The sequence below is a fragment of the Equus caballus genome, chromosome 12 (assembly GCF_041296265.1).
Source record: "Equus caballus isolate H_3958 breed thoroughbred chromosome 12, TB-T2T, whole genome shotgun sequence".
In the NCBI taxonomy this organism is placed as follows: Eukaryota; Metazoa; Chordata; class Mammalia; order Perissodactyla; family Equidae; genus Equus; species Equus caballus.
Window position 1 is genome coordinate 40,708,844 of NC_091695.1, and position 27,338 is coordinate 40,736,181.

The window sequence follows — 27,338 nt, forward strand, 5'->3', positions numbered from 1 at the left end:
ATAGATGCAAAAATCACCAACAAAATACTAGCAAATTGAAAACAACAATACCTTAAAAGGATCATACGCTATGATCAAGCGGGATTTATTCCAGGGATGCAATGATCGTTCAACATCTACAAATCGAACATGATTTACCATATTAACAAAAGGAAGGATAAAAAAACACGTGATCATCTCAATAGATGCAGAGGAAGCATTCAACGAGATCTAGCATCTATTTATGATAAAAACTCTGAATGAAATGAGAATAAAATGACAGTGTCACAACATATCACATATTTTATATTATAGAAAACTGTAAAGAATCAACAAAAACAACCTTTAGAAATAACAAAAACGCGTTGCAGGGTACAAAATCAACATATTAAAATCAGTTGTGTTTTTATACACTAGCAATAAATAGCAGAAAGAGAAATCAAGAATACAATTCCATTTACAATCACAACAAAAAGAGTAATATACCTAGGAATAAATTTAACGAAGGAGGTGAGAGACCTGTATCCTGAAACATATAAAACATTGTTGAAAGAAATTGAAGAACACGTGAAGAAATGGAAAGGTATTCCATGCTCATAGATTGGAAGAATTAACACACTTAAAATATCCATTCTTCCTAAAGCAATCAACAGATTCAAAGTTCCAACAAGATTTTTCATGGAAATGGAACAAAAATTTGAAAATTTACATGGAACAAATTATCCCAAATAAATAGCCAAGGCAACCCTAAGAAGAAAGAACAAAGAGGGAGGTATCACACATCCTGATTTCAAAATGTACTACAAAGCTGTAGTAATCAAAACAGCCTGGTCCTGGCAGATAAACACACACACAAAGATCCATGGAACAGAACTGAGAGGCCAGAAATAAACCCACACATCTATGGATAGCTAATTTTTTACAAAGGGGCCAAGAACTTACAATGGAGAAAGAAAGTCTATTCAATGAAAGGTGTTTGGAAAACTGGAAAGCCACATGCAAAAGAATGAAAGTAGACCATTATCTTACACGATACATAAAAATTAACTCAAAATGGATTAAAGACTTGAATGTAAGGCCTGAAACCATAAAACTCATAAAAGAAAATATAGCTGGTACGCTCTTTGACATCAGTTTTAGCACTATCTCTTTGAATATCATATCTCCTCAGGCAAGGGAAATAAAAGAAAAAATGAACAAGTGTGACTACATCCATCTAAAAAGCTTCTGCACAGCAAAGAAAATCATCAACAAAAACAAAAGACAACCTAACAATTGGGAGAAGATATTCACAAATCATATATCTGTTAAGGGGTTAATATCCAAAATATATAAAGACTGATACAACTCGCCAACAGAAAAACAAACAAACCATTTAAAAATGGACAGAGGATCTGAACAGACATTTTTCCAAATAAGATATACAGATGACCTTGAGGCACAGGAAAAGATGTACAATACCACTAGTTATTAGGGAAATGCAAATCAAAACCACATTGAGATATCACCTCACACCAGTCATAATGGCTATTATTAAAAAGACAAAAAGACCAAGTGTTGGTCAGGATGTGGAGAAAAGGGAACTCTCATATACTGCTGGTAGGAATGCAAATTGGTGCAGCCACTATGGAAAACAGTATGGAGATTTCTCAAAAAACCAAGAATAGAACTACCATATGATCCAATTATTCCACTTCTGGGTATTTATCCAAAGAACATGAAAACACTAATTGGAAAAGATATATGCATCCCCATGTTCATTGCAGCATTGTTCATAATAGCCAAGACTTGGAAACAATCTAAGTGCCCATCAAGGGAAGAATGGTTGCATATATAAATATACGCATATATAAATATATAAAGAGGTTGCATATATGAATATTATGGAGGACTACTCAGCCATAAAAAAAGAAATATTGCAATTTACAACAACATAGATGGACTTTGAGGGCATTATGCTAAGCAAAATAAGTCAGACAGAGAAAGCCAAATACCATATGATTTCACTGGAAGATAAAACAACAACAACAACAAACACATAGACACAGAGGACAGATTGGTGGTTACCAGAGGGAAAGGGGGAAGGGAGGCGGGCAAAAAGAGTAAAAGGGCACAAGGGTATGGTGATGGATGGCAATTAGACTTGGGTAGTGAATGTGGTGTAGTCTACAGAGAAGTCGAAATATAGTGATATACACCTGAAATTTACATAATGTTATACACCAAAGTTACCTCAAAAATTAAGTAATTGAAAATAATTATTTAAAAGAAGCTTGTATATTGGTCTCACCCTGTGTAAGAGAAAGTGATAAAAACTAATCCATTCCCTTCCAGTTAATGTTCTGATGGCCATAACACCAGCAGAAGGACTAGTGACCATGCAGAATAGAGCATAAAGAAGTTCTAGTTTTTCATTCACTTTCTTTCATGGTATATAAGTAAGTGCCTACCTGTGGCCATTTTTGTTCTGTCCCTGGAAATATGGCAGTGATCACAACAGTCCAAATCCACATTGTGTGGAGTTTGTATTCTCCTTATTACAAGTTCCAAGAACATGGCTGAGTGGGAATGCCTCAGAGAAGTCTTCCTTTTTCTTCTTTTCCATTCCAGGTATGGAAGGCAAATATTGCTGTGCATGATTAGTTAAATCATTCTTCATGTCATGCACATATATAAACTATTTATTGAAAAATTATGTTGTGCCAGGCATGATGCCAGATCATGAATATCAGAATCAGTCCTAGTCCCAGCCTTCAAAGAGCTTTCACATTAATGTGAGAGAGAGAAATTCATAGACATTTTTAAGTTCAAAGGTTTACAGTGATAACAGAATGTAAAGAATGCTAACGGAGTTAAGGAAAAAAATTTATCCTTCTTTTATTGATAAAGGAGAGGATTAGAAGTTGGCCACTCAAAAAGAAGGAATAAAACACTTCTGGAAACATGTATAATGGCACATCTGATGACAGATATTATAGTCCCAGAAAAAGCAGAGGTCCTTTAGAAGATTTCAGATAATGCTCCAGAGATTTCAGATCCCACTGAAGATGGCTGGAAGGAATCAGGTTTCCCCAGAGATGAAGCATTACACAGACAATGGCACTGAGTGTTCCTGATATGATGGGGAGAGCACTGGCTTGTGCCTTAAAAAAAAAAGAACGGAAGTGGACATTGAAATTTAGGTGGAGCTCTATGGCACTTCAATATTGTGTCAATATACGCCTAAATTATATAAAATTCTTTTGGACCAACTAACTTCTCCGGAATTATCTTTGGTTCCAATTATCTTTGGTTCTATCTATCTATCTTCTCCTAGTGTTTGACCTACCAGATTGGCCCAATCCAGAGAAGGAAAGCTTAAATATTTACAAGGGTCAGGCAGATACAAGAGCAAGTGACACTGAAAGCAGGGAAAAACCACAATGCATAATCAAGGTGAATGGCAACTGGCAATCACCTTACTGCCAGGTGGAAGAAAGAGAGCATGGCAAGAGTAGCAGTCAAAATGTGGTTTACGGAAGAGATTTTCTTCATGAATGGGTAGCTAATATGCCTTCATTTGATTTTTTTTTTAATTCTGTAAAGATAATGCAGAAATTTGTGGTCTTAGTTTTGTTTGAACCTCCATCTGATGGATTGGCAAACACACCTGCTTCAGACAATTCTTCTAATGTAAAGCTGCTCCACTTTATATTAACACAAATATGTTGATTACTCCAGATCTCTGGGAAGGGTAGACTTTCATTTCTCTAAATTCCCTTCATGCTGACATTTTCTCTAATGAGCTACATGGCATTGTTTCATGTGCAAAGATAGGATGAGAATGGAGCTAATATTATTTGAATAATTAATAAGTCAGTAAATGACTGAGCCGTGCTAGATATAATTCCATATGCACATTTGTGACCTCATGTATGCCTCGGAAATCCTTGTGAGAGAGGTATTATTTCTTCTACTATTTCTTCTCATGATCTTGATTTTTTTTACATTTACTTCTTTTTCATTTGAGGTATAATTGATATATAACATTATATTAGTTTCAGGTATACAACATAATCAATATTTGTATATATTGTAAAACGATGACCACAATAAATCTAGTTAGCATCTGTCACCATAAATAGTTATACAATTTATTTTTCTTATGATGAGAACTTTTTATATCTACTCTCTTAGCAACTTTCAAATATGCAATTCAGTATTATGAACTATAGTCACCATGCTGTACACTGCATCCCCATGACTTATATATTTTATAACTGAAAGTTTATACCCTTTGATCCCCTTCGCCCATTTTGCCTATCCCTTCATCCCCCACATCTGGTGACCACCAATCTATTCTCTGTGTCTATGAGCTTGGTTTTGTTTTGTTTTTTTAGATTCCAAATGTAAGTGAGATCATACAGTATTTGTCTGTCTCTGTCTGACTTATTTCACTCAGTATAATGTCCTCAAGTTCCATCCATGTTATCTTAAATGGCAAGATTTCTCTTTTAGGGCTGAATAATATTTCATTGCATATTTATATCTCACATTTTCTTTATCCATTCATCCATAGATGAGCACAGGTTGTTTCCATATCTTGGCTGTTGTAAATAACGCTGTGATGAACATGGGGATACGTATGCCTTTTGAAGTTCATGTTTCCCTTTTCTTCAGATAAATACCCTGAAGTGGAATTGCTGGACCACATAGTAGTTTTATTTTTAATTTTGGGGGGAACTTCCATACTGTTTTCCATAGTGGCTGCACTAATTTACCTTCCCCCCAACAGCGCACAGGGGTTCCCTTTTCTCTGCATCTTCATCAACACTCGTTATTTCTTGTCTTTTTGAGGATAGCCATTGTAACATATGTGAAGTAACATCTCATTGTGGCTTTGATCTGCATTTCCCCAGTGACTACTGATTTTGAGCACCTTTGCATATACCTGTTGTCCCTCTGTATGTTTTCTTTGGAAAAATTCCTATTCAGATCCTCTGTCCATTTTTAATCTGTTTGGTTTTTTGCTCTTGAGTTGTATGAGTTCTGTGTATATTTTAGAGATTAACCTCTTATCAGACATATGATTTGCAAATATTTTCTCCTATTTGGCAGCTTGCCACATCTTCTTATTCTTATTCAACTTTTTAATGAAAAAGAAATTGAGGCTTAGAGATGTCCTGTTTCCTTCCTCAAAGTATATGCCTAGCATGTGGCAGAGCCATTGTATAATGTCAGATTATAAAGTCTGGGTATAAATCATACAACATCAAGATCTCCCCTGAATTCATCTTCAGATGTAATTCTAGCCATCTCATGCATAGAGGCACAACATATGCCAAGATTTCTCTGAACGACACTGACCCAAGAACCAGAATAAAGGCTCTCAGAAAATTATTCTCCTTTCTGAAAAGAGCTGTTTTTCTACTGAGAGCAACTAGCTGAGAACACCTTTCATGCCCTTCCGGTATAAATGAAGCTTTGGACCATAATCCAAGCTACTCTTCATTTAGTCCCCTTCCTGATCTAAATCCCTAATGTACACACCTGTTTTGATGTCCTGCAGCCAAATTGAATGTCACATTAAAATATCCTTGCCTCTGCATAATTTCCCTTAGGCCCATGTAACTCCCTAAATCACCTTTCATACCACTTTTACACCTGTTGTTACATCTTCCATGGCTGTATTTTCCAAAGGACAAAAAGGGAAATTATCTATCTTGTCCTCTTTTAGGAATTCACAGTGTCTACCACTTTGTGACAACTAAACAGTTTGCTGTTGTTGTTGAAGGTTTTGAAATCCGCCACGCAGGAGGAGCTGGAAGCAGCACAGAACAAACCTCCTGTGTGTGACTTGTTCCGCACACCCAACCTGCGTAAAAGGATCTGTGTACTGTCCTTTATGAGGTAGGCTTCACACAGTGCATGAGGAACTTTAAATAGTGGAGACAGGATTCTATTTCTTATTTCAAAGTTATAGCATGTTATAGGGACAGACTTGAGATAAAACAAGAGGAAGCAATAAAGATAATTGCTATGTCTGGAGGTAGTGAAATTGTTATGAAAAGACCAACATAGAACCAATTATACAGTTAGGAGTTTTGTTATCACGTCACTCTACCAGGCTTATCACTGGAGATGAGGTTGAGAACTTCAGTTATGGTACAGACTTTGACTTTAAGTTTCTTCACTTGTTTGTTTTCATTTTAATTGTTTTAATTTTATTATAAAAAGTAAAGTCCTCAAATATATGCAGCTCAATGAATGTTTCCATGTGTAAATATATAACCATCACCCAGATGAGGATACAGAAAAAATTCTAAGACCCTAGAAGATCCCCTCATGTATCCTCCACAAAAACACTCTCCACTCCCACAAAAAACTAAGCAGCATTATAAGCTCCATTATCACACTGTTATTTTATGATAATTTTTAAATCATTAAGAAATTTAATCAGTTTAAATCCTGGGAAGGAAATTGTGTTTAAAATGTACACAAGATTTGTTTTAATCATCTAACAGACTCAGGAATGATTTTCATGAAGGAGTCTATACCACAGATCCCTGGAAAGAGGAGGCATGAAACAGCACACAGGGCCATTCAGAGAGGCAGCAGGGTCAGTTAGAAGGCAAAAGAGAGAAGAAATGAAAGAGCATGGCCCAGAGCCTTAATCAGTTTTTTTGTTGGAAGGAATGTAAGAGGCGGGTAGGTAACCTGAGTGAGCTTAGGATTGGATAGACTGAATAACTTTAGTGGACTCTGGACTGTAGTGGTGATCTGCAGTAGACCACTACAGGGCCCTCGGGTGATTTAGGGGAAGCGGAATATTGGCTTGTTGTGAGTTTGATAGAGGAGATAGTTGGGAGTGTGGGCTCTGGATTGGTGGCTTGTAAGGTTGGCTCACAGGGGAGTCATTTGCTACCTCTAGGAATTAGCTGGCCCTGGGAAAGGCAGTCTGTCCAGGATCAAGGCCCTAAATGCCAGAGTATCAAAAATACAGAAAATAAGAAAATATAATCAATGCAAAAATATTCTACAAATCAGACCACGCATTTATGCTTTACATCCATCCCTGGTTTCCTGGCTCAATATCATCATTGGTAGGACAGAGAATCTAAACCTTCTGATTTCTTTCCTCTTGTTCACCATAGATTTACAACCTTAATTCCCTATTTTGGCCTGAATCTCCATGTCCAGCACTTGGGGAAAAATGTTTTCCTGTCCCAGGTTCTTTTTGGTGTAGTCACACTTCCAAGCAATTATGTTGCACTTTTGGCACTGAATCACCTGGGCCGTCGAGTCAGCCAGATGCTTTTCCTGTTCCTGCTGGGAATCTCCATTCTGACCACCACGTTTGTGCCTGAAGGTGAGAAATGAGCACGTGTTGAAGAAAGATGTGTTCCTCCCATTCCTCATGAATTGTACTGGTCACACCTATTCGAAGCCAGAAGGAAATGCAGATTCAGTTCTAAAGTTCTCTGAAATCAGTCTGAAAGTGTAGTATATATTCTGCACTTAAGTTGCTGGGGAAAGAGCTCAAGGTCACTTAAGGTTGGCTCTGATATATGATGTATTCATTATATCCAAGAAGTATCTGGAAACTGGTGTCGTCTATTACTGGTAGTTTCTCTATGACAGAATTGCTCACTTACGTTAGGCAAGTCATTCTTTATATAGCAAGCACTGAGGGTCTGGATCTTGACATTGTATGCCATATGAGAACACAATACAGTCACTTTGTCTGGGCCCTTGCTTATTATTACAGCTTCAGTGACAATTTATTCTCTAATCTCTGTGTATCCACTCACATGTCTCATATCAAGTCTCCATAACAGAAACCCTAGTTTGGGAGAATCATCTTGACTTCAAGAAAACAAAAATTCCTTGTCTTCAGGCAAAGAAGTGACAGCGGGAACTAGGTACTATGCAGCTAAGAGCCTGTATCAGAATCTATTTTACTCAATTTAATGATCATATGTCACGAATAGGGTAACCCAGGTGATCATCTTGCTTCTCCTAACTCCCAACATAGTTATGTATGTTACAAGATACCAGATTGGAGCCTCCACTCTTCATCTTGAACATCAGCAATGATGCAAGTTTACTGCCTTACAACAGAGCCCACTCCAGTGTTGTGACTCTTGTAATGAAATTTTTAGTGAAGAGGAGGGAAAGCAGGCAATAGAAAACTGACTCTCTGAAACTTCCCTTCAGAGGTTTCCAAAGTCAGGCATTTTTTTTTTTAAGATTTTATTTTTTCCTTTTTCTCCCCAAAGCCCCCCAGTACATAGCTGTATATTCTTCGTTGCAGGTCCTTCTAGTTGTGGCATGTGGGACGCTGCCTCAGCGTGGTTTGATGAGCAGTGCCATGTCCACGCCCAGGATTCGAACCAACAAAACACTGGGCCGCTTGCAGCGGAGCGCGCGAACTTAACCACTCAGCCACGGGGCCAGCCCCCAGGCATTTTTTTACTAATATAGGTCCTTATACTTAATTATTGAAAAATTATTCTCGCCTAGCCTATTGATCAAGCTTGATCCAGCTTATCAATTAACATAGGAGTTCTATTCTTTTATTTTTCTCTTCTGCTTGACTAGCCCTGTGTCAATATTGTGTAAGCTCCTAGGTTTTAAACTCAAAGATGTGGATGAGTCTTACACCCTCAGTAATTGCCCACATGACAGTCTTATATTCTATGTTAAGGGCAAAGGAGATACAGAACAGAATTAATGGAAGACAGCACCTGTGGGACTCAACTCCCCCTCTCCTTTTCTGGAAAAACTCAGCTATGCAGGGAGAGTTGATGAAATAACTCAATCCTTTTATTCACGATAAGCCATAATATGTACATGTCACATTTCTGACCTGATTAGACATTGCACATTTTCTGCCTCTGTGCAGTTACTCTACAGTACATGTTGTCCTTGCAAACACCTCCAATAGGATCTTCTTCAGCTGTAATTGGAGGGATGTTGATTCCTTCAGCTCCCACTTCCTGAGCCTCACTGGTCTTCCTCTCTCCAGAAATGCAGACCCTGCGTGTGGCTTTGGCAACTTTGGGAGTAGGAGTTTGTTCTGCCGCTATCACCAGTTCTGCTACCCATGGAAATGAACTGATCCCCACTGTAGTCAGGTATAAAGCTCACGGGTGATGTGTCAGGATCAAAACAAGCCTTTCCCAGATAATGGACATGTATTGGGGGAAGAAAACTAAGACTGGTTAGTTTTTATCAAAAGTAAATTACAATGATAACAAAAGTTATAGCCAAATTTTATCAAAAGCTGACTTTTTGCCCTGCACTTTTATGTTTCTTCTCAAGTAATCTTCTGAACTACAAGAAGGGTAAATGTTATAGGTAACAGTGTTTTTTCAATGATCCAATTTTGTCTTAACGCACATGTGAACTTGAAAATAATTGCTAGTAAATGAGGAAATGTCCAAAACGAGTTGTTATCAATTTCCATGTCTAAACACAATGATGTGCTGTCTCCCATAACCAAAGCAAACTAAAAAATCATAAATTATATGTGTGGATTTTCACCAGATTTTTTTGTATTTTTGTTTGCACCCCAAGAGCACTAGTTTTAGGAGTCATTGGAATTGCTGCTAACATTGGGTCAGCTGTGGCTCCCCTCCTGATGATCCTAACGGTGTATTCCTCCCACCTGCCCTGGATCATCTATGGAGTCTGTGCCATCCTCAGTGCACTTGTTGTCCGACTCCTTCCTGAAACCAGGAATCAGCCCCTGCCTGACTCCATCCAGGATGTGGAGAATGAGTGAGTAGACCTCTGAGCTGTCCTTGAGGGTTGCTGTGCACTATAGGTCTGTAATGAGGAGGGCAGAATACCATTCAGGGTCATTATCTCCAGGGAAATGTTGAGACCCAGACTATTGCCATGTGGTCCGTGCTTTGGTTTGGCTACAACCTCATCCCACCCCCACAGTGACCTCAGATTCCTCCAAGCCTCCCCAGATCACACAGATCCACTCTGCCCAGCCTGCACCAGTAGGTTCAGTGGTAAAGAGGCCAAAATTTAGTATCCTAGTGTGGCTGTCACAGCCCTGAAGATATTTCACAAATATGCACAGAATCAAACATCAGATTCTCATCCCTCTGTCCCTGGAAGCCTTTAGCCCAGGGAGTGAAGGCAAGCTCTCTGAAACTTTTGGTTCCTGTAGGCCTGTATAATCTGATTCTGACTCTCTGTAGAAATAGAACCAATAGGATGTGTATATATACAGTGAGACAGATTTATTTTAAGAAATTTGCTCACGGTATTGTAGGGGCTGGAAAGTCTGAAATCTGCAAGCAGGCAGCAGCCTGGAGACCAAGGGAAGAGCTGAAGAAAGAAAAGAGTTCTCCAGTCTAAAAGCAATCTGGAGGCAGAATTCCTTCTTCCTCTGTGGGACCTGTCATTTTCCCTTAAGGCCTTCAAATGATTGGCTGAGGCCCCCCTCACATTATGGAGAGTAACGTGCTTTACTGACAGTCTGCTGATTAAAATACTAATAACGTCTAAAAAATACCTTCACAGGAACATCTAGACTAGTGTTTGACCAAATATCTGGGCACTATGGCCTAGCCAAGTTGACATATAAGATTATCCACCACAAGACCTGAGGAGTGGCCTGTTCACTGAAGAATCTTAGGGAGCTCAGGGAAAGGACAAGAGTCCCCTCTCCCACAGAAGACAGCGTATCTCAGGGAAAGGAGTCCTGTTGTGCTGCCTATGATAGTCAGACCATCTGGGTTTCACTGGGAAGGAAAGTGTTGAGAATACAGAATTTAAAGTGATAAATACCGGGAGAGGATTCTAAAACTTTTCTGTACTTCCTTTGCCTTTTCTAAAACGCTTCTTTCCAATGCCATGGTGTCCAAGGGTAAGAGTAGAAACTATCAAAGCTGCCTTCCCAGATCCTGCCTGAGACCTGGGTCTTTTTCTTCACAAGATTTACACAAAACCTTGTGGCAGCGTTCATAGTTTATAGTAAAGCTGGTTGGTGAAGGATAAGCTTGCTCTAAAGATTGCAAGACATGTATGATTTTCCATGTCTTTTCATTTTTTGTGTTCATTTCTTTATTGGTTTCATTGTATTTTTACCAGGAGAAAAGGCTGGAGAAAAGCAAAGCAGGAAGTTATTTCCATGAAAGTGACAACATTTTAAGGAATTCCAGGAGCTGATGCTGATTCAAGAGCAAAATATATGGGAGAAATGAGATAATTTCTCATAGGGGAAAATTTGTAAAATAAATAAATAAAAATATATAATGAAGAAATGGACTTTTTCCAATTGCAGTATTAAACTTCTAAGTATAAAATACCTATAATTAATCATAATAAGAAATGTGAAGGAAACCATAATATTTTCAAAGAACTTAGGACTTTTGTATAATTGTGGATAACCAGCCTGTTTCTGGATAGGAAGATTGAATAGTACTAAAAATAACAATACTTCCTGTAATTAATTGGTAGAATAATTGATGTAATTATAATGAAAATCTACTTACTTTTAGAAGAATTTAAAAAAATAGTTACAAGTTTATCTAGAAATTACAGGTAAACAAAGTGATTCCTAAAAAGAGGATCACAGAGTGAGGGGAGGCTGACTATCATATGGGGTAGCATATACTGGACTTTATTATAGATGCAGTAGTCAAAATAGCAGTAGCAGATGCATTTACATAACAAAGGAAATCCAGAAACAGACCATAGTAAATATAACACTGAATATATAATTTTGGAACTGTAAGTCACAGGGCAAAAGAAAAGATTATGCAGCAAATAGCATACATAACTATTTAAAAATAAATGACTAATAATGTGACATCATACCCCACACTGAAAAATATTCTGTTTTAACAAAAAGTAAAATGGGACAAAAAAACTAAAATTTTCACTAGAAAATTTAAATACAAAATAGTGGGATAAAAAAGGTTTTGAAAAGTAAAACAAATGTCAGAAATTTAAAGACAGGTGGATTTGAATAATACCCATTTAAAGCCTCTGCTGGGCTAAATCCTAACAACTTGCCAAAGAAAACTAGGAAAATATTTACCAAAATGATAAAAGCACTTAACTTTTGCTGGTGAATTTTTAAGTGATTGCTTCTTTCTTCTTTGTAAGTTTCTGTATTCAAAGCTCAAACAAAGAATATGTGAAATTCCAAAATATTATGTCAATAGATGTCAAAAATGAAAGAGCAAATGACAAAATAAGCAGTTTTCAAAATATACCTTTAAATATGTAGAATTCTATCTACCCAAAAGATAAATAATTCAATAGAAAATGAATAAAAGGCAGAATATATCATTTTCAAGAGAAAAAAGCCACATAGGCCATAGATTTATGAAAAACTGTAGAAACTCACCGGAAATTAAAGACAGACACTCAAAGGAAGACCAATTTAATGAAAGTGTGCTCAATTCAAGGTCGGTGAGAGTGCGGTTTAAACAGAAACTCATTGATTGATGGTGGAATTATAAAATAATTCATGCTGGAGAGCTGCTAAAAACGCAGTTTGGCATCATTATGAAGAGCTCTGAAATAAACACTCATGCATTCAGTGTCCATTTATTGAGCATGTAGTAACTACCAAGCAGTGTGGTAAGCACTGTGCACATTAATATAAAATGAAAAAAGAGACATAAGACAGATTAACAGGTATATATCTTAGCACACAAGTGCAGATGTGGTCTCACATTTTTATTTTCTGCAAGTCAACATAATTTTAATTTAAGTTCCCATTTCCTCCAGGTTGGCAGGAAATCACAGATCAGTTATCTTCAGGGATTCTTTGCACAATCCTTCCTCACCAGAACTATCTAGATCCCATGGGTATATGCAATACCACAATGATGAGGTGAGAACAAGTGAGGGCAGCTACTGGTTATCAGTACTCTGTTCAAAGAGATTACCAGGTTAATAGTGGCCTTTACATGCATGCTACAACTCCCCATTCACGACATGAGGTATTGGAATCTGGGGTTTCCAGTCTATCCGTTCAGCTCCCTATGCAGCCACTCTATTTGGGTCTTCTGCTTCTTTGGGGAACTAAGACGGGTCAGGTCTGGGTCCCTCTCCCCCATAACCTGAAGAGAATCCTCTAATTTCAACTCTTACCAATCACCCAACTTCCTTCCTCTTTTCTCACTACCTCTTCCGGAGACCCTCTAGTTCTTCTATGGACTTTAGATTTTGAAAATAAAATCAATCAATCTTACAAGCATCTTCTGTTTTTCACCTGTAAAATGCCTCCCAAGAGACAAAGAAGCATAAAAATGACAAACTATAGAATGTGGAAAAGAGACAAGGAAAAGAAATTTTGAGGAATCGTCCATAATGAATATCTTTGACTTGTCCAGCCTCATTCTTCCTCCTAATGAAATGTTTGAGATCTTATCATGGAAAAGACCAGGTAGGACCTCTTGTTGTTCACCTTGAAGGATGCTGGCCAGTCCACCGATTCTGGTGTTTCTGGGGGAAAGTGTCCCGCAGTTCTTCATGGGCATTTGATGTTGTAAGCCAGCAGCTGTGTTCCATGAGATGGTCAGTGGTGTAGGGCTTGAAAAAGAGTGAGGTATGGAATGACATCAGGGAACAGTAGGAATAATCAGAAATTCCTCTTTTCACATGGACAAGAAAAGGACTGGCAGAAACTATCTGGTTAAATTTTCTAGAAATATGAAGTATATTCAAAGCTAGCAGCTCCTAGGTGAGGGGTTAGCTGATAAATCATAATTAATTTCAGTTAGTTTCAATCATTACCATAGTAGTGGTTACCATCCACACACCTTGTCCCTATGGCAAGGAACCATACCCATGTTCCTGGAGCCAATTGAGGGAACCAGAGGGGGAAGAAAGGACCTCGTCCTTCAAACACCAGGGATCCATGTCCTGATTCCTGATTCTGATCACAGAGGTGCCTACATACAGGCAGCTGGCCATTCTTTCAAATACCACAGGCTGAAGCAGCTTCAAGAGATATAAAGAGAAAACACTTACTTTTTTTTTTCTTCTTTTCCTTTTTTCTCTTTTTGGGAGATATACATTTAAGAAGTAGGACAATCAAAATAAACCACATATACAGGGAAATTTACAAGTCAAAACACAAGCTCAGATAAAGATTCAAGCTCAGAAAAGAACTGAGAAGAGCTTAAGATTTCATCTTAAGCTGATCTCTGGCACAGAGACACCCTGTAACAACTTTTGTTGAAAAAGAAGAAAACAAACCCTGGGAAAGGCAGGAAATCTGACTTCCAGTTTTACCACATTAAGATTCAAATGCAAAGTTTTCAACAAAAAGTTGTAAGAGACACAAAGAAAGAGAAATATATTACCCATTCAAAGGAACAATGAAATCAGAAAAGCATCCCTGAAAAAGCCTAGAGGATGAATTTACTAGATAAAGCCCTTAAAACAACTGTCTGAAAGATACACAGTATTGAAGGGAGACTTGAAAAAAGAGAGGAAAATGATGTGTGGACAAAATGAAAATATCAATAAAAAGCTTGAAAATATAAGAGGGACTGAAAAGAAATTACAGAGGTGAAAAGTACAATAACAATAGTGAAAATTTCAATAGAGGAGTTCAAAAGAAAAGTTATGCACGCTGAAAAAAGAATCAGTGAACCTAAAGATAAGGCCATTGAAATGGTCAAGTCTGGGAAACAGAAAGAGAAAATATTTTTTAAAAATCAAAGAGAGAAAGAGCCTAAGAGACCTGTGCATCACCATCAAGATAACCAACAAATGCATTGTGAGATCTCAGAAGGAGTGACAGAAAAGAGAACAAAATAAATATTTGAAGAAATAATGGCTGAAATTTTCCCAAATTTAATGAAAGACGTGAATCTACAAATCCAAGAATTTCAACAAACTCCAACTATAATAAACCTAAAGAGACCCACACCAAGACAGATTTATAACCAAGATGTCAAAAGATGAAGAGAGACTCATGAAAGCAGTAAGAGAGAAGCAACACATCACATAGAGAGACATCCTCAATATTATCAGCCAATTTCTTCAATTTCTTGGAGGTAAGAAGGCAGTAGGCTGATATATTCAAAGTGCTGAAAGAAAAAAATTATCAACTGTGAATTCTATACCCAAAAACAGTCCTTCAAAAAGGAGGGATAAATTAAAATATGTCTGGATAAAGAAAGCTCAGGGAGTGAATTACCACAAGATCTGCCCTGCAAAAATACTAAAGGTCATTTTCAGGTTGAAATAAAAGAACACTAGACAGCAAATCAAAGCTCCAATTATGTGCTGTGTATAAGAGGCTCGCTTTAGAGGCAAAGAATCAAATAGGTTGAAAGTGAAAGGATAGAAAAAGATATTTTATGCAAATAGTTATCAAAAGGGATCTAGTTGGCAATAGTAGTACCAGACAAAATAGACTTGGAATCAAAACAGCTACAAGAGATAATAAAGAATATTATATATTAATAAAAGTTTCAGTACAAGAATATCTGACATTTATAAACATTTAAAAACCGAATAACAGAACCTCAAAATATATAAAGCAAGAGAGAGAAAGAGGGCAAGCTAGGAAACACAAAGCAATTATTCCCCTATGTCAACACTAATTTTAAAAACTAGAGACTGAATAAAGTAGCTTTATATGAGTTCTGGAAAACAGGCAAAGAACTACATCAAGAAAGTGAATACCAATCAAGAAAAAGGCATATTGAAAAAGATGGGAAATTTTTACTTACCCTTACCCCACCTGTTGCCCATTGCAGCAGAGTAATAGTCTGGAGGAAGCCACAGCCCAGCTCACAAACCTTATGCACAACTGGAGGGAGCATATACGATCTTATTTGCAGTATTCTAAACTGTCTGGGAACTGCAAGAAGTAGTGGCCTCCGTTTTGCCTAAGAGCTTGAGGCAGGAGAAGGAGCAAAATTCAGGACTCAGGCTGGAAACAGAGACTGAAAGTGGTAGGCAATGGTTGTAAAGGCTGGAGGGACTATAGTCATATACCACATGAGGACATTTGATCAACAGAAGAACGCGTATTCGATCATGGTCCCATAAGATTATAATGGAGTTGAAAATTTCTTAAAAGTGTGATACCTCCTCAAGAAAAGCCCCAGAAAGGTCCTCCAACACACATTCTATGGGAAGGCATTGTTATCATAGGAGATGACAGCACCATGCATGTTATTGCCCCCAAAGACCTTCCAGTGGGACAAGATGTGGAGGTGGAAGAGTGATATTGATGATCCTGACTCTGTGTAGTCCTAGGCTAACATATGTGTTCGTGCCTTAATGTTTAACAAAAAAGTTTACAAACTAAAAAAACATAAAAACCTTAAGAATAGAAAAACGTGTATAGAATAAGGATATAAAGAAAGAAAATGTTTTGGTGTTTTTACAGCTGTAAAATGTGTTTCTGTTTTAAGTTGTTACTATGAAAGAGTCAAAGTGTTAAAAAAAAATAGAAGTTTATAAGGTAAAACGGATAAGAAGCTAAGAATAATTTATTATCAAGGAAAGAAAAATATTTTTTTATAAATTCGGTGTAGCCTAAGTGTACAGTGTTTACTAAGTCTGCAGTAGTGTACAGTAACGTCTTAGGCCTTCACATTTACTCATCACTCACTCACTGACTCACCCAGAGCAACTGTCAGTCCTGTTAAGCTCCATTCATGGTAAGTGCCCTATACGGGTGTACCATATTTTGTGTTTTATACTGCATTTTTAGAGTATCTTTTCTATGTTTAGATATGACTAGATTCATGAATATTTACCATTGTGTTACAATTGCCTAGAGTACTCAGTACAATAACATGCTATACAGGTTTGTAGCCTAAAAGCATTCAGCTATACCATATAGCCTAGGTGTGTAGTAGGCTATACTATCTAAGTTTGTGTAAATACACTCTATGATGTTCGTACAACAACAAAATCTCCTAATGATTCATTTCTCAGAAAACATCCCCATTGTTAAGCAACACACGACTGTATTGATCGATAGAAGCCTGGGGCAGACATTAGTCATGGGGAAATACAACAGACCTTCTAAAGCTCCAAGTGGAAGCTGTGGTGAGACTCTTTGCAAAATAAATAAATTTAGAAGTGGCTGTGTATAGCTGGGAATTGATAAGGCCACAAAAGGACCCACACTGGATGCATTCTCAGAAAAGAATTGAAAAGACCTCAAGCTCCACTTTGAGCTGATTGCAAGTCTCAAAACACACTCTGTTAATTAATGAAGGACATCCTCACAGAGCCAGGCTACAAAGATTAGCAGAGGGAACTGTTTCTTCAAATGCCCAGTTTCCAACAAAGCGTCACAAGGCATACAAAGAAACAGAAAAACACAGTGCAATCAGTGGAAGAAAATGGCATCGGAAACCATTCCTATGTAAAAATAGACCTCGGACATACCATACAAAGACTTTAAAATGACTGTCTTAAATATGCTGAAAGAGCTAAAGGAAAACAGAGACAAAGAGCTAAAAATTGTCAGTAAAACTATATGTGAACTACATGAGAATGTAACAAGAGGTAGAAATTATAAAAAGGAACCAAATGGGAATTCTAGACCTGAAAACTGCCATAACAGAATTGAAAATATAAGGAATTCATGCAATCAATAGCAACCCCCTGACCCACCCACCACCCCCCCCCCCCCCCCCGCCAAATAACCCAATTTTAAAATGGGCAACGGAATGGAATAGAAAAATGGAATTTTTCCAAAGAAGAAAAATAAGTGGCCCATAGGTATATGCAAAGGTGCTGAACATCACTAATCATCAGGGAAATGCAAATCAAAACCACAATGAGATGTCACCTCACACCTGTTAGAATGGCTATGATCAAAAAGTGAGGAGATAACAAGTGTTGGTGGAGATGTGGAGTTATCTATTGCTGCAAAACAAATGACTCCAAAATTTAGCAGCTTAAAGCAACAAACATTCGTTATCTCACACAGTTTCTGAGGGTCAAGAATCATGAAGCAACTTAGCTGGATACTTCTGGCTCAAACTCTTTCATGAGGTTGCACTCAAGCTGTTAGCAGAGGTTGGACTTGTTTAAAGGTTTGACTGGTGCTGGAGAATCTACTTCCAAGGTGGCTCACTTTTTGGCTGCTACTGATAAAAAGGCTCCGTTCCTTGCTATATGGGCTTCTTCTCAGGGAATGTCCTCATGACATGGCAACGTGCTTGCCCAGGAGCAAATAACCCAAAGATGGAGCAATCAAGATGGCAGCAACAGTGCCTTTTTACCACTGCATCTCTAAAACCACACATTATCATTTCTTCTTTGTTCAGTTATTCAGAAGTGAGCCACTAAGTCCAGCCCATACTCAAGGGGGACAGGGCATTCCGACTGTTAAAAGGAGGTTTATCAAACTATGTGTGGATATATTTTTTAAAAAACCATGAACTGCCTCCCTGTTCAATTTCTACCTTCACATCCCTAATACGCTTACAAGAGCAGGTTCTAGAAACACCTCCCATAAAACTTCCTGATAAACATTTCTTCCTCAGATTCTCTTTCCCAGGGTAGTGACCAAAAAAATCTATGGCAATGGCTAATGAAATACAGTAATACTCTGAGCAAAAATAATGGACTGCCAACAAGAGTATTCCTTAATATAAACACTCAAAAGAAATCAAGGAAAGATAATCAGCAATTTGAGGGTAGCTGCCCCAATAAAAACTCACAACCCTTTGTCTAATTTCCACACCAGAGCTATTTCTCAGAACCCAAAACCACTGACTGGAGGAGAAGCCTCATCCCCAGAAGGAAGAATGCTGAAACACCACAGTAATTGCACACATGAATGATTCTACCCGTCCTTCTCAGAGAGATATTACACCAGTTACTTGGGTGAACACATGCTGCAAAAGTTTTGAGGACTGCAGTATACAGAGCTCATGGGGATAGTAATATAGAAGAAGTCAAAAAGTCATCATGCTGCCCCTCTTAGAACAGGAACTTGGTGGTCAGGTAACTGAGTATCCTGACTACAGCCTCACTCACAGTAGATCCACAGGGTCCACACTCTGAAAATGATTATGTCCCCACTCCATGCATGTATAATGGGATTGAATATGCTCAGAAGTTTGCAGGAACCCCTCATTGTTCCCTTGGCCACTGAGGTACGAGCTATCCTAGTGGAAAAAAACAAGTCATATTGTTAGGTGGAGCAGCAATCCATCCTTGCACAGAAGTGGTTCTTCTGGGACAAGCTCAGATAGGGACAGAGGACACAAATAAGCTGCATAAGAAGGATGTTCAGAGACCCTGTCGTCTACAAATTTTACACCTCATTTCAGTTCACACCAAGCCCCTCTGGGTGTCTGTTATGACTACATCACAGAGGAAGAAAGTAATTGAGCTAGGTTCACATGTGGAATGATTCAGTATATGGATAAAGGCCACAAGTGCACTGCTCTTGAACTACTGGCCCACTCTAGGTGAACTTGACAGTCAATACTGGCAGAAAATTCTCTAAATGGGCAGGGATTCAGGAATTACACCTGATGATGAAATTTGTGTAGAAAGAAAAGTACCCTTCCTTAAGATATAGGAATTAAAAAGTTTTCAAATGGCTGAGCTTGTTGGTCTGACATGAAAACAGAAAGATTGGATGATAGGAGGCCTTTGCAAGAGGCATGTAGAGGCACCTATGAAAGTACATGAGGTGTAAAGATCATTGTATCATATTCATCTATGACTAGACACCACAGACCATAGAAGAGGCATTTAAAAAGCAAGAAACCAAAATTAGTTAGAGTTGATACCAACCGTCTTCTTTCATCAGCCACTCCAGTGCAGGCAAAACTGGCTTCTGATTGGAGGCAAGGATTGAGGCTATGGACAGGTCCAACAGCATGGGCTCCCACTCACCACCACTAAACTATCTGCTTTTGCTGCCAAATGTCTAAACTACAAGGAACAGAGACATATTCTGTGTCATCAGTATGGCACCATTCCTCAAAGAGACCAAACAAGCACCTTGATGACAAATTGATTACATTAGACCCTTTTCATCTCCAAAGGGGCAGGGGTTCATATTGAATAGAATCAACATATATTCTGAGTATAATTTCTCTTTCTTGCCTTCGTGGCCTCAGCTGGCACAGCTATCCAAAGGCATTGAGAGTGGATGATCAACCAAAAAACTATGCTTCATAACATTTCATTGAACAGAGGGTCACACATAGAAGGAAAAGAGGGATGGCATTGAACTCAAGACCATGGGATCCCATGATTCTATCATACCCTGTGCCACCCAGAAGCTCTGAGTTCCAAGAGCAATGGGACAGCCTTTTGAAAGTGCCGATGAGATTTCAGTTAGGAAATGGTACTCTGCTAAAATGGGAGATCATTTTCCAGGATGCGGTATATACTCTAAATTGAAGGCACACTATATGGTGCTTTTTTCCCTCAGAGGCAGAATAAATGGCCTGGAAACAAAATGGTGGAAGTTGACATGGCTCCATTTGTGAAATTCTCTGTGCCCCACTTGGGGTCTTGTTCTGTCTGTCCTTGCAAATCAAGGCTCTGTGAGTATTGAGATCCTGTTATACAGAGTGTAAACATTTCCACCAAAAGAAACAGGGAGGGCCTCAAACATAAAGCTATGCCTACCCCTTAGTCACATCAGATTTCTGGGTGAAAGGCTAGGAGGCAAGGAAAGGAGTCACCAATCTGCCTGGATTAACAGACACTGATCATCAGAAGGAGTAGAGCTGAACTTTTCAATGTGCCCACATAATTTTCTCTGCCATCGGTAGTCCATTGGGGCATCTCTTGGTACTACTCTCCTTGATTTTGATAGTAAAGGGACATGAGCACTTGCCAGGACATGAAAATGGCATAGTGTTTAGGGTCTCTGACACTGAGGGATTGGATCTGTATCATTCCTTGTATGCCACCTAGACCAGGAGACTGAGAGATGCCTAGGATGGATTGTGGAGGAGAGAGATGATGAATAACATTTACAGCCCTGAGATCAACTATAATGGTGGGATGTGTGTGTGTAGATCATCACTCTAGCTCCCTTTTATATGTTTTCCCTGAAGCAGGTCTTCTCTGGTGAGATGAACTTATAGAAATCAAGTGGATCCTTGTAGCACAAATAGTGGACTGTGATAGATGCCATGATAGCTGTAATGCATCATCCAGGTTTCCCTTTCAGGATCAAAATACTAATTCCCCAATGCTCTGTTTTGGCAACTGATGGTTCATAGCTTCCGCTGGAATTTCCCTCGGCCAAAAGAAACTACATCTTCCAAGGTTATGCCCCACTAGTGAGGGACAGCCTGTATCCATTGACTAGTCAATGTGGGGTTACAACAGTTTGCATGATGGCTTCTTTCCAGACATTTCTGAAGGGCCATCCCATCACATTTGCCCATGGGCTGGCTTAAGGACTATCTATCATGATTCAACATGTACCTCTCAGTAATCATGCCTCCCTCACACACTTATAGATTGTAGTTCTAAAAGTATGCTCTTCTAAACCTCCTACGTGTAAATTTGTGCCTCAAAGTTTTTGTCCCAGGAAACCAACCAATGACAAATACTAAAATGTCTGTGGGCCTGCAGTGGAGCAGCCCAAGAGCATGAATAATGTTTCTTCATTTTTGACTGGAACCATATTGAGTTCCCTACAATTGAGAAACCTACAATTTTCTCTCTGGTCTTATTGTGATGACGCAAAAATATTTACTAGGTAAAATTGACTGGATTTGGAATTGACTGAGCTTTGAGTCATTGTAAAGGGAGAGTCAAGGGTATTGTAAAGGTTTTTGACATAGGTAACTGGTGGATGGGAGTACAATTTACAGAGATAAGCACAGCAAGTAATGGCAAGAGGAGGAGGATCTGAAGGAGATAGTAGCAATGATACATTTCTGTTTCTCTTGTGATTTTTCTAGCCATTCCTAATATCTACTTTGCTGGCTTTCAGGGCTGTGTTTAAAAACCAGAGCCACAAGACTTCATCCTTAGCCATCTTCTCTACTATTTTGACATAACTTCTTTGGTGCTCCCGACACTAATAGGGACTTAACTTGCATGTATATCTGCAATGTTTCCAGTCCATAACCTCTATTTACTCTAGACATATATTTCAAATACCAACTAGAAGACGCCACCTAGATATCCCCAAGCAAATAATGGAAGGAAAACATATATCTACTCTTCTTATATTTTGAATTTAGAGAATGTCGTTCAGATGTACAAGAAAGAAATATAGGAGTCAATTTAATTTCTTCCCTGTCCTTGTACCTAAATTCGATATTCAATGATTCGCAAAATTCTGATGATAAAAATATATCACCATATAATATCTCCATAAAACATCTCTCGAAATCATCTCTTTATGTCCATCCCCAATGCAACATCTTTAATTAAGACCTTTTTCTTAACTCACACAGCCTATTGCAATATCCTTTCAACTAGGTTTCCTTGACTCCAGTAATATTCTGCTTTCTCTTTCCTTTTCCACTTTCTTGCCACCCCTCTTTTAAAAATCCTTTGGTGGGTCTTTTAAGTGTGTGGCAAGACCCACTTATCCATTAAGTATGGTAGGCACAGTGCCTGAGACATATAATACTTTTAAACACATTTTTATTTACAAATGTTTTTACTTTTTTCTAAATTCAGGAGAAAAGGGAATATAATAATAATAATGATAATAATAATACTGCATATTTAATGATGAATCTATCCTGAATAATTATTCACCTTTATACCAAGCAATCATAAAACATGATTTTTGGAGGAAAGTGTGCACAAAGGCAAAGTTCTTAGGGCCCACAAAAATCATAATTTGATCATTAAGAAGAAAGGAATGGGGCTGGCCCACTGGTGTAGTGATTAAGTTCAAATGCTCTGCTTCAATGGCACAGTTTTTGCAGGTTCAGATCCCGGGCATGGACCTATACACCGCTCATCATGCCATGCTGTGTCAGCATCCCACATACAAAATAGATGAAGATTGCCACAGAAGTTAGCTCAGCAACAATCTTCCTCATGGAAGAAAAAAAAAGAAGGAAGGAATAAGAATACCCCCAAACAACAAATGACCTCTACACTTGGGATAGAATTAGTTGTCCTCACCACACTCTGGGGTATTCAGAAAAGCAGGTCTCTTCCCTCAAGCCTCACCCTAGACACAGAATCCTCTTTCCTGATGTTCCTCCTTATTGGAATCCATGTTGTTACTGTTACAATGTGTTAAGTGAAAGAACTCAAACACAAAATACTGCATACTGTATCATTCTATTTATATGAGAATCTAAAAAAGTCAAAACTTTAGCAACAAAAGGCAGATTGTCAGCTTCCAGGAATGTGATGCGGAGAGTGGGGGAGGAAAAGAGGAGATCGGGTGGTGGGGAAAGGAAGTGGTTGCCAAGGGGCTTCAGGGAATTTTTCCGGATGCTGGAAATATTCTCTATTTTGATTGTCATATGGTTACATGACAGAATACAATTGTTAAAACTCATCAAATTGTACACTTTGGTAAATTGTATTTGTGTAAATTATAACACAATAGAGCTGACCAAATGAAGGTGGGATGTTTGCCACACTTTTCCAATGTCTCTTCCACCTTTTAAGTGCTTTTAAACCAGCAGCAACAACCAATAGAGGGGCCAGCAATGGACATACAGAGAGTTCCCTGGGTGGGCAACAGTCTCATTTTTCCTTCACCATCTCCCTGAGCCCTGGGTATTTTTGGAGACGCTGAAGTTTAGGTAGGGGGGAGTGTATGGTAATTAAAAAGCCTGGATCTTAAAAAGTGAAAAGAGAATCCTGATGCACAACATGGGGATCTCTTTTCAATTATCTCATGGTAATTAAGAGACTGTTCAATGGGATTGCATAATGGCCCTGAGTTTCATGTTGTGACATGGATGGATCACATCAAGGTTTCACTCTCAATTTCTCATTATTAGGTATGCAGAGAAGCTAGAATCCACTACCTCAATCCAGAGGCTCTCCTTACTCATCCACTTTACATTAGGCGTAGACAGCACCTTCTTTCTCACTGAAGACATGGAACAGACAACCACAAATTGATTTATCACTGTGTGTGTGTCACAGGCTACAATTTTTCTGACCAGGAGTAAGGAATTGGAGTCTCACTGACTTTTGACTCATCTTCGCCTGGAAAAGAATTTCTGAAAATCAAACATGATTTATGTTCGTTTGGGTTCTTTAAACTGCAAGCAACAAAGCCAGCTAGCTTATGCAAAAAAGGAGGGTTTTGTGAAAGGATATTGGGGCAGCTTAGAAAATCAAAAGAAGACCTGAAGGACCATGTTTCAGGAAAGCAGGGACAGGGGCATTGCTGGAACCTGGGCAGCAGGAATCTGGAACCTTCTCTCTGAAGCCATTAAAATGACCCAGCCCCAACAATTTCCTTTCTCTGCATCTCTTTAGCCAAGTTTCAAATTCTCAGGAGAGAGTCATTCACTCAGAATGACTCCACAGTAACCTTATATGTGTTACCCATCCGTACCTCCTAGCCATGAATGATTCATCCAAGGGCAGAGGTATGGCACTTAAAATAGGTCAGTTTCACTCACTTACTCATCCATGGCCAGGGATAAATGGACTTGGTTCTTCTCTGAATAAAAGGCCTTCTGTCGCTCCTGTCTATCAGAAGACTAATGTATTTCAGGGTAGCTACTATCATTAAGGGAATAGCTTCATCTTTCAGACACTTGAGTTTCAGGTAAGTTTTGCAGTCATGTAATTAATCTAATAACAACTGCTGTCACAGTTTGTCGTATGAAATTTTGGGATATTCTGTGTCTGCCAGTACCTCTTCTGAAACAGCCCTCTTTTGATCACTGCCAGCACCTAACCGTGTCTCTCCTGAGGGATATGGAAGACGTGAGGTGCCGCTTACCATTCACTGGATATTAACTGTTGTCTTAGCTGAGAAATGTGGACACTAAATATACCACAATGAATGTAACATATAAAATGGTTCAGAGTTGGAGTGTTCATTTTCAACAATCTAGTAACCCTGCCTTCTGTGACAGTGTCATGAGAAAATATAGATTTATCAAAACAACAACAAGCAAACAAACATATAGATACAGAGATTATATTGGTAGTTACCAGAGGGGAAAAGGGTAAGGAGGAGACAAAAGGGGTAAGAGGGCACATGTGTACAGTGATGAATGGTAATTAGTCTTTGGATGGTGAACATCATGTAGTCTACACAGAAATCAAAATATAATAATGTTATAAACCAATGTTACCTCAATTTAAAAAACAGTTAATAAAAGAAAAATAAATAAATAGCATAATTTAGAATGAAAAAAGAAAATACAGATATATCGATTTTTATGGATCATAGGGTAGTAGAAGTGGGGAATGGAAGGGGTCTAGTAGCAGATTACAGTGGAGAACTAGCTGAAATTGAGGGAGCAAGATAACCTAAGAATTTTTAACTTCATCAGAAAGCTAAGAGGAAAAACTAAAGGATTGTATGTAGGAGAGGGGCTTGATACAATTGATATTTTTAAAATAACACTCAATTATTCATAATATCCGAATACTGGAAACAGTCTAAAAGTCTATCATTAATAGAATAAACAAATAAAATGCAGGATATTCACATAATGAATTCACATACAGTAAAATGAATGAGAAAACTACTCTTTGCAGTTACATGGATGAATATAAAAACAATTTAGTCTAGCAGAACAAGCAAAATACAAATGATTCCACACTAGACTATTGCATTTCAGTACAGTCAAAACCAGGGAAGCTATACTATGTTGTTGGAAGCCAGAAAATTAATTCTCTTTATTGGGGTTGCATTGAATCTATAGAGCAGTTTGGGTAAGATTGCCAGTTTTAACATATTGAATTTTCTGATCCATGAATATTATTGAGCTCTCCATTAATGTAGATTTTTTTTAATTTTCTTTTTCAACGTTTAAAGTTTGAAGGAATAGTCATGCTTTTTTCCATTAAGTTTATTTCTAATTAATACAGTCTTTGAGAATATCAAGCTTTTTTTGTAACTTTAATTTCTAATTATTCATTGCTATTATGTAGATGCAATTGACCTTTACACCCTGATTTACCAACCACCATCTCTGTAAGCTTTTTTATTAGTTCTAGTAATTTTATTGTGAATTCCTTAAAGTTTTCTCCTACACTATCTTTTCATCATAAAATAAGTAATGATAGTTTTACTTATTTTAATATCTTTTGCCTTGTACTCTTTTTCTGCCTATAGATACAACATTCAGTACAATGCTAAATGAAAGTGGTGAGAGATGATAACCTTGCCTTATTTCTGACTTTAGGTAGAAGCATTGACCCTTTCACTCTTGATTATAATGTGAGCTTTAGGATCATAGTAGATGCCCTTAATAAGCTTTGAGCAGTTTTCTTATATTTCTACTATTCTGAGTATTTTATTATGAAAATATTTGGACATACAATAAGCACTAATGAAGAAATACTATAGACCATCCAGGGCCTAAAAGAGAAGCTTTGTTTAAACTCTTGGGAAATCAAGACAATCAAAAGCAGTCAAACATAAAGTGGAATTTAGAAAGCCATGTGCAAGACCAGGCAAAGAAGGTGCTCAGAAAATATGTGAGAGGATCTAAGACTTTTCCCTCAGGTTGATATCTACCCACAGTGCAAGCCTAACTAAGTCCTTAAGGAATGCCCTTAAACAGATCCAATCTGCAAACATTCGGAGAGCACCTGGCATTCAAGGAAATCTTTGTCAAAAAATTAGTTGATCATGAGCTAATATTTTTGCAAAATAATTTGTAAATGTCTCAAAGAAATAGACTACTAAACCCTTCATCAATTATAAAAAGAATGAGAAGACCAGGGGAAATAGGAGAAACGTGATTTTCAGAGTTAGCACAGTATAATAGTCAAAAGCCCAATATCTGGCAAAATTATCATTTAAAATGAGTTAAAAATTAAAAGATTTACAGATAAACAAAAGCTGATGGAGTTCAATACCACTAGACATACCCTACAAGAAATGCTAAAAGAAGTCATTCAGATTGAAATTAAAGGGTGCCAGACAGTAACTCTAAGAAGAAATAGATGTGAAGAAAAAAGGTCTCTGATAAAGGTAAATGCATAGGCAAATACAAAAACAAATATTATTGTAATTTTGGTGTATGAAGGTACTTTTTATTTTCTAAAGGATTTAAAACACAAATGCATGAAAAATAATTTTAAATCTATGTTTAAGTGTATACAGATGTGATTTGTTATATCAAAGTCAAAAACAGGGTGGTAGCATATAGTTGTACAGAGACTTTTATGCAATTGGAGTTAAGTTGGTATCAATTCAAACTAGATTGCTGTAACTTTAGGATGTTATATGGTAACCACAGAGAAAATAT

The 27,338-nt window shown here is 37.9% G+C and overlaps 2 protein-coding genes across 5 annotated transcripts in view; one reads left to right on the forward strand and one right to left on the reverse strand.

Moving 5' to 3' along the window:
* The window catches only part of LOC100064607 (organic anion transporter 7), a 36,815-nt gene extending 25,572 nt beyond the window's left edge, over positions 1–11,243 (forward strand). For 2 of the 3 annotated variants that reach the window (XM_014729639.3, XM_014729638.3), the window contains 5 exons: positions 5,753–5,868; positions 7,113–7,327; positions 8,987–9,095; positions 9,538–9,741; positions 11,071–11,243. In XM_014729639.3, coding sequence (XP_014585125.1) covers positions 5,753–5,868; positions 7,113–7,327; positions 8,987–9,095; positions 9,538–9,741; positions 11,071–11,131 — 705 coding nt within the window. In that variant the 3' untranslated portion in view covers positions 11,132–11,243. Of the gene's footprint in view, positions 1–5,695; positions 5,869–7,112; positions 7,328–8,986; positions 9,096–9,537; positions 9,742–11,070 lie in introns of all 3 variants that reach the window. The other variant, XR_011424069.1, reaches the window with a different exon arrangement.
* The window catches only part of PLAAT5 (phospholipase A and acyltransferase 5), a 59,745-nt gene continuing 38,797 nt past the window's right edge, over positions 6,391–27,338 (reverse strand). The window contains exon 6 of one of the 2 annotated variants that reach the window (XM_070230049.1): positions 6,391–7,395. In XM_070230049.1, coding sequence (XP_070086150.1) covers positions 7,390–7,395 — 6 coding nt within the window. In that variant the 3' untranslated portion in view covers positions 6,391–7,389. The remainder of the gene's footprint in view (positions 7,396–27,338) is intronic. The other variant, XM_070230048.1, reaches the window with a different exon arrangement.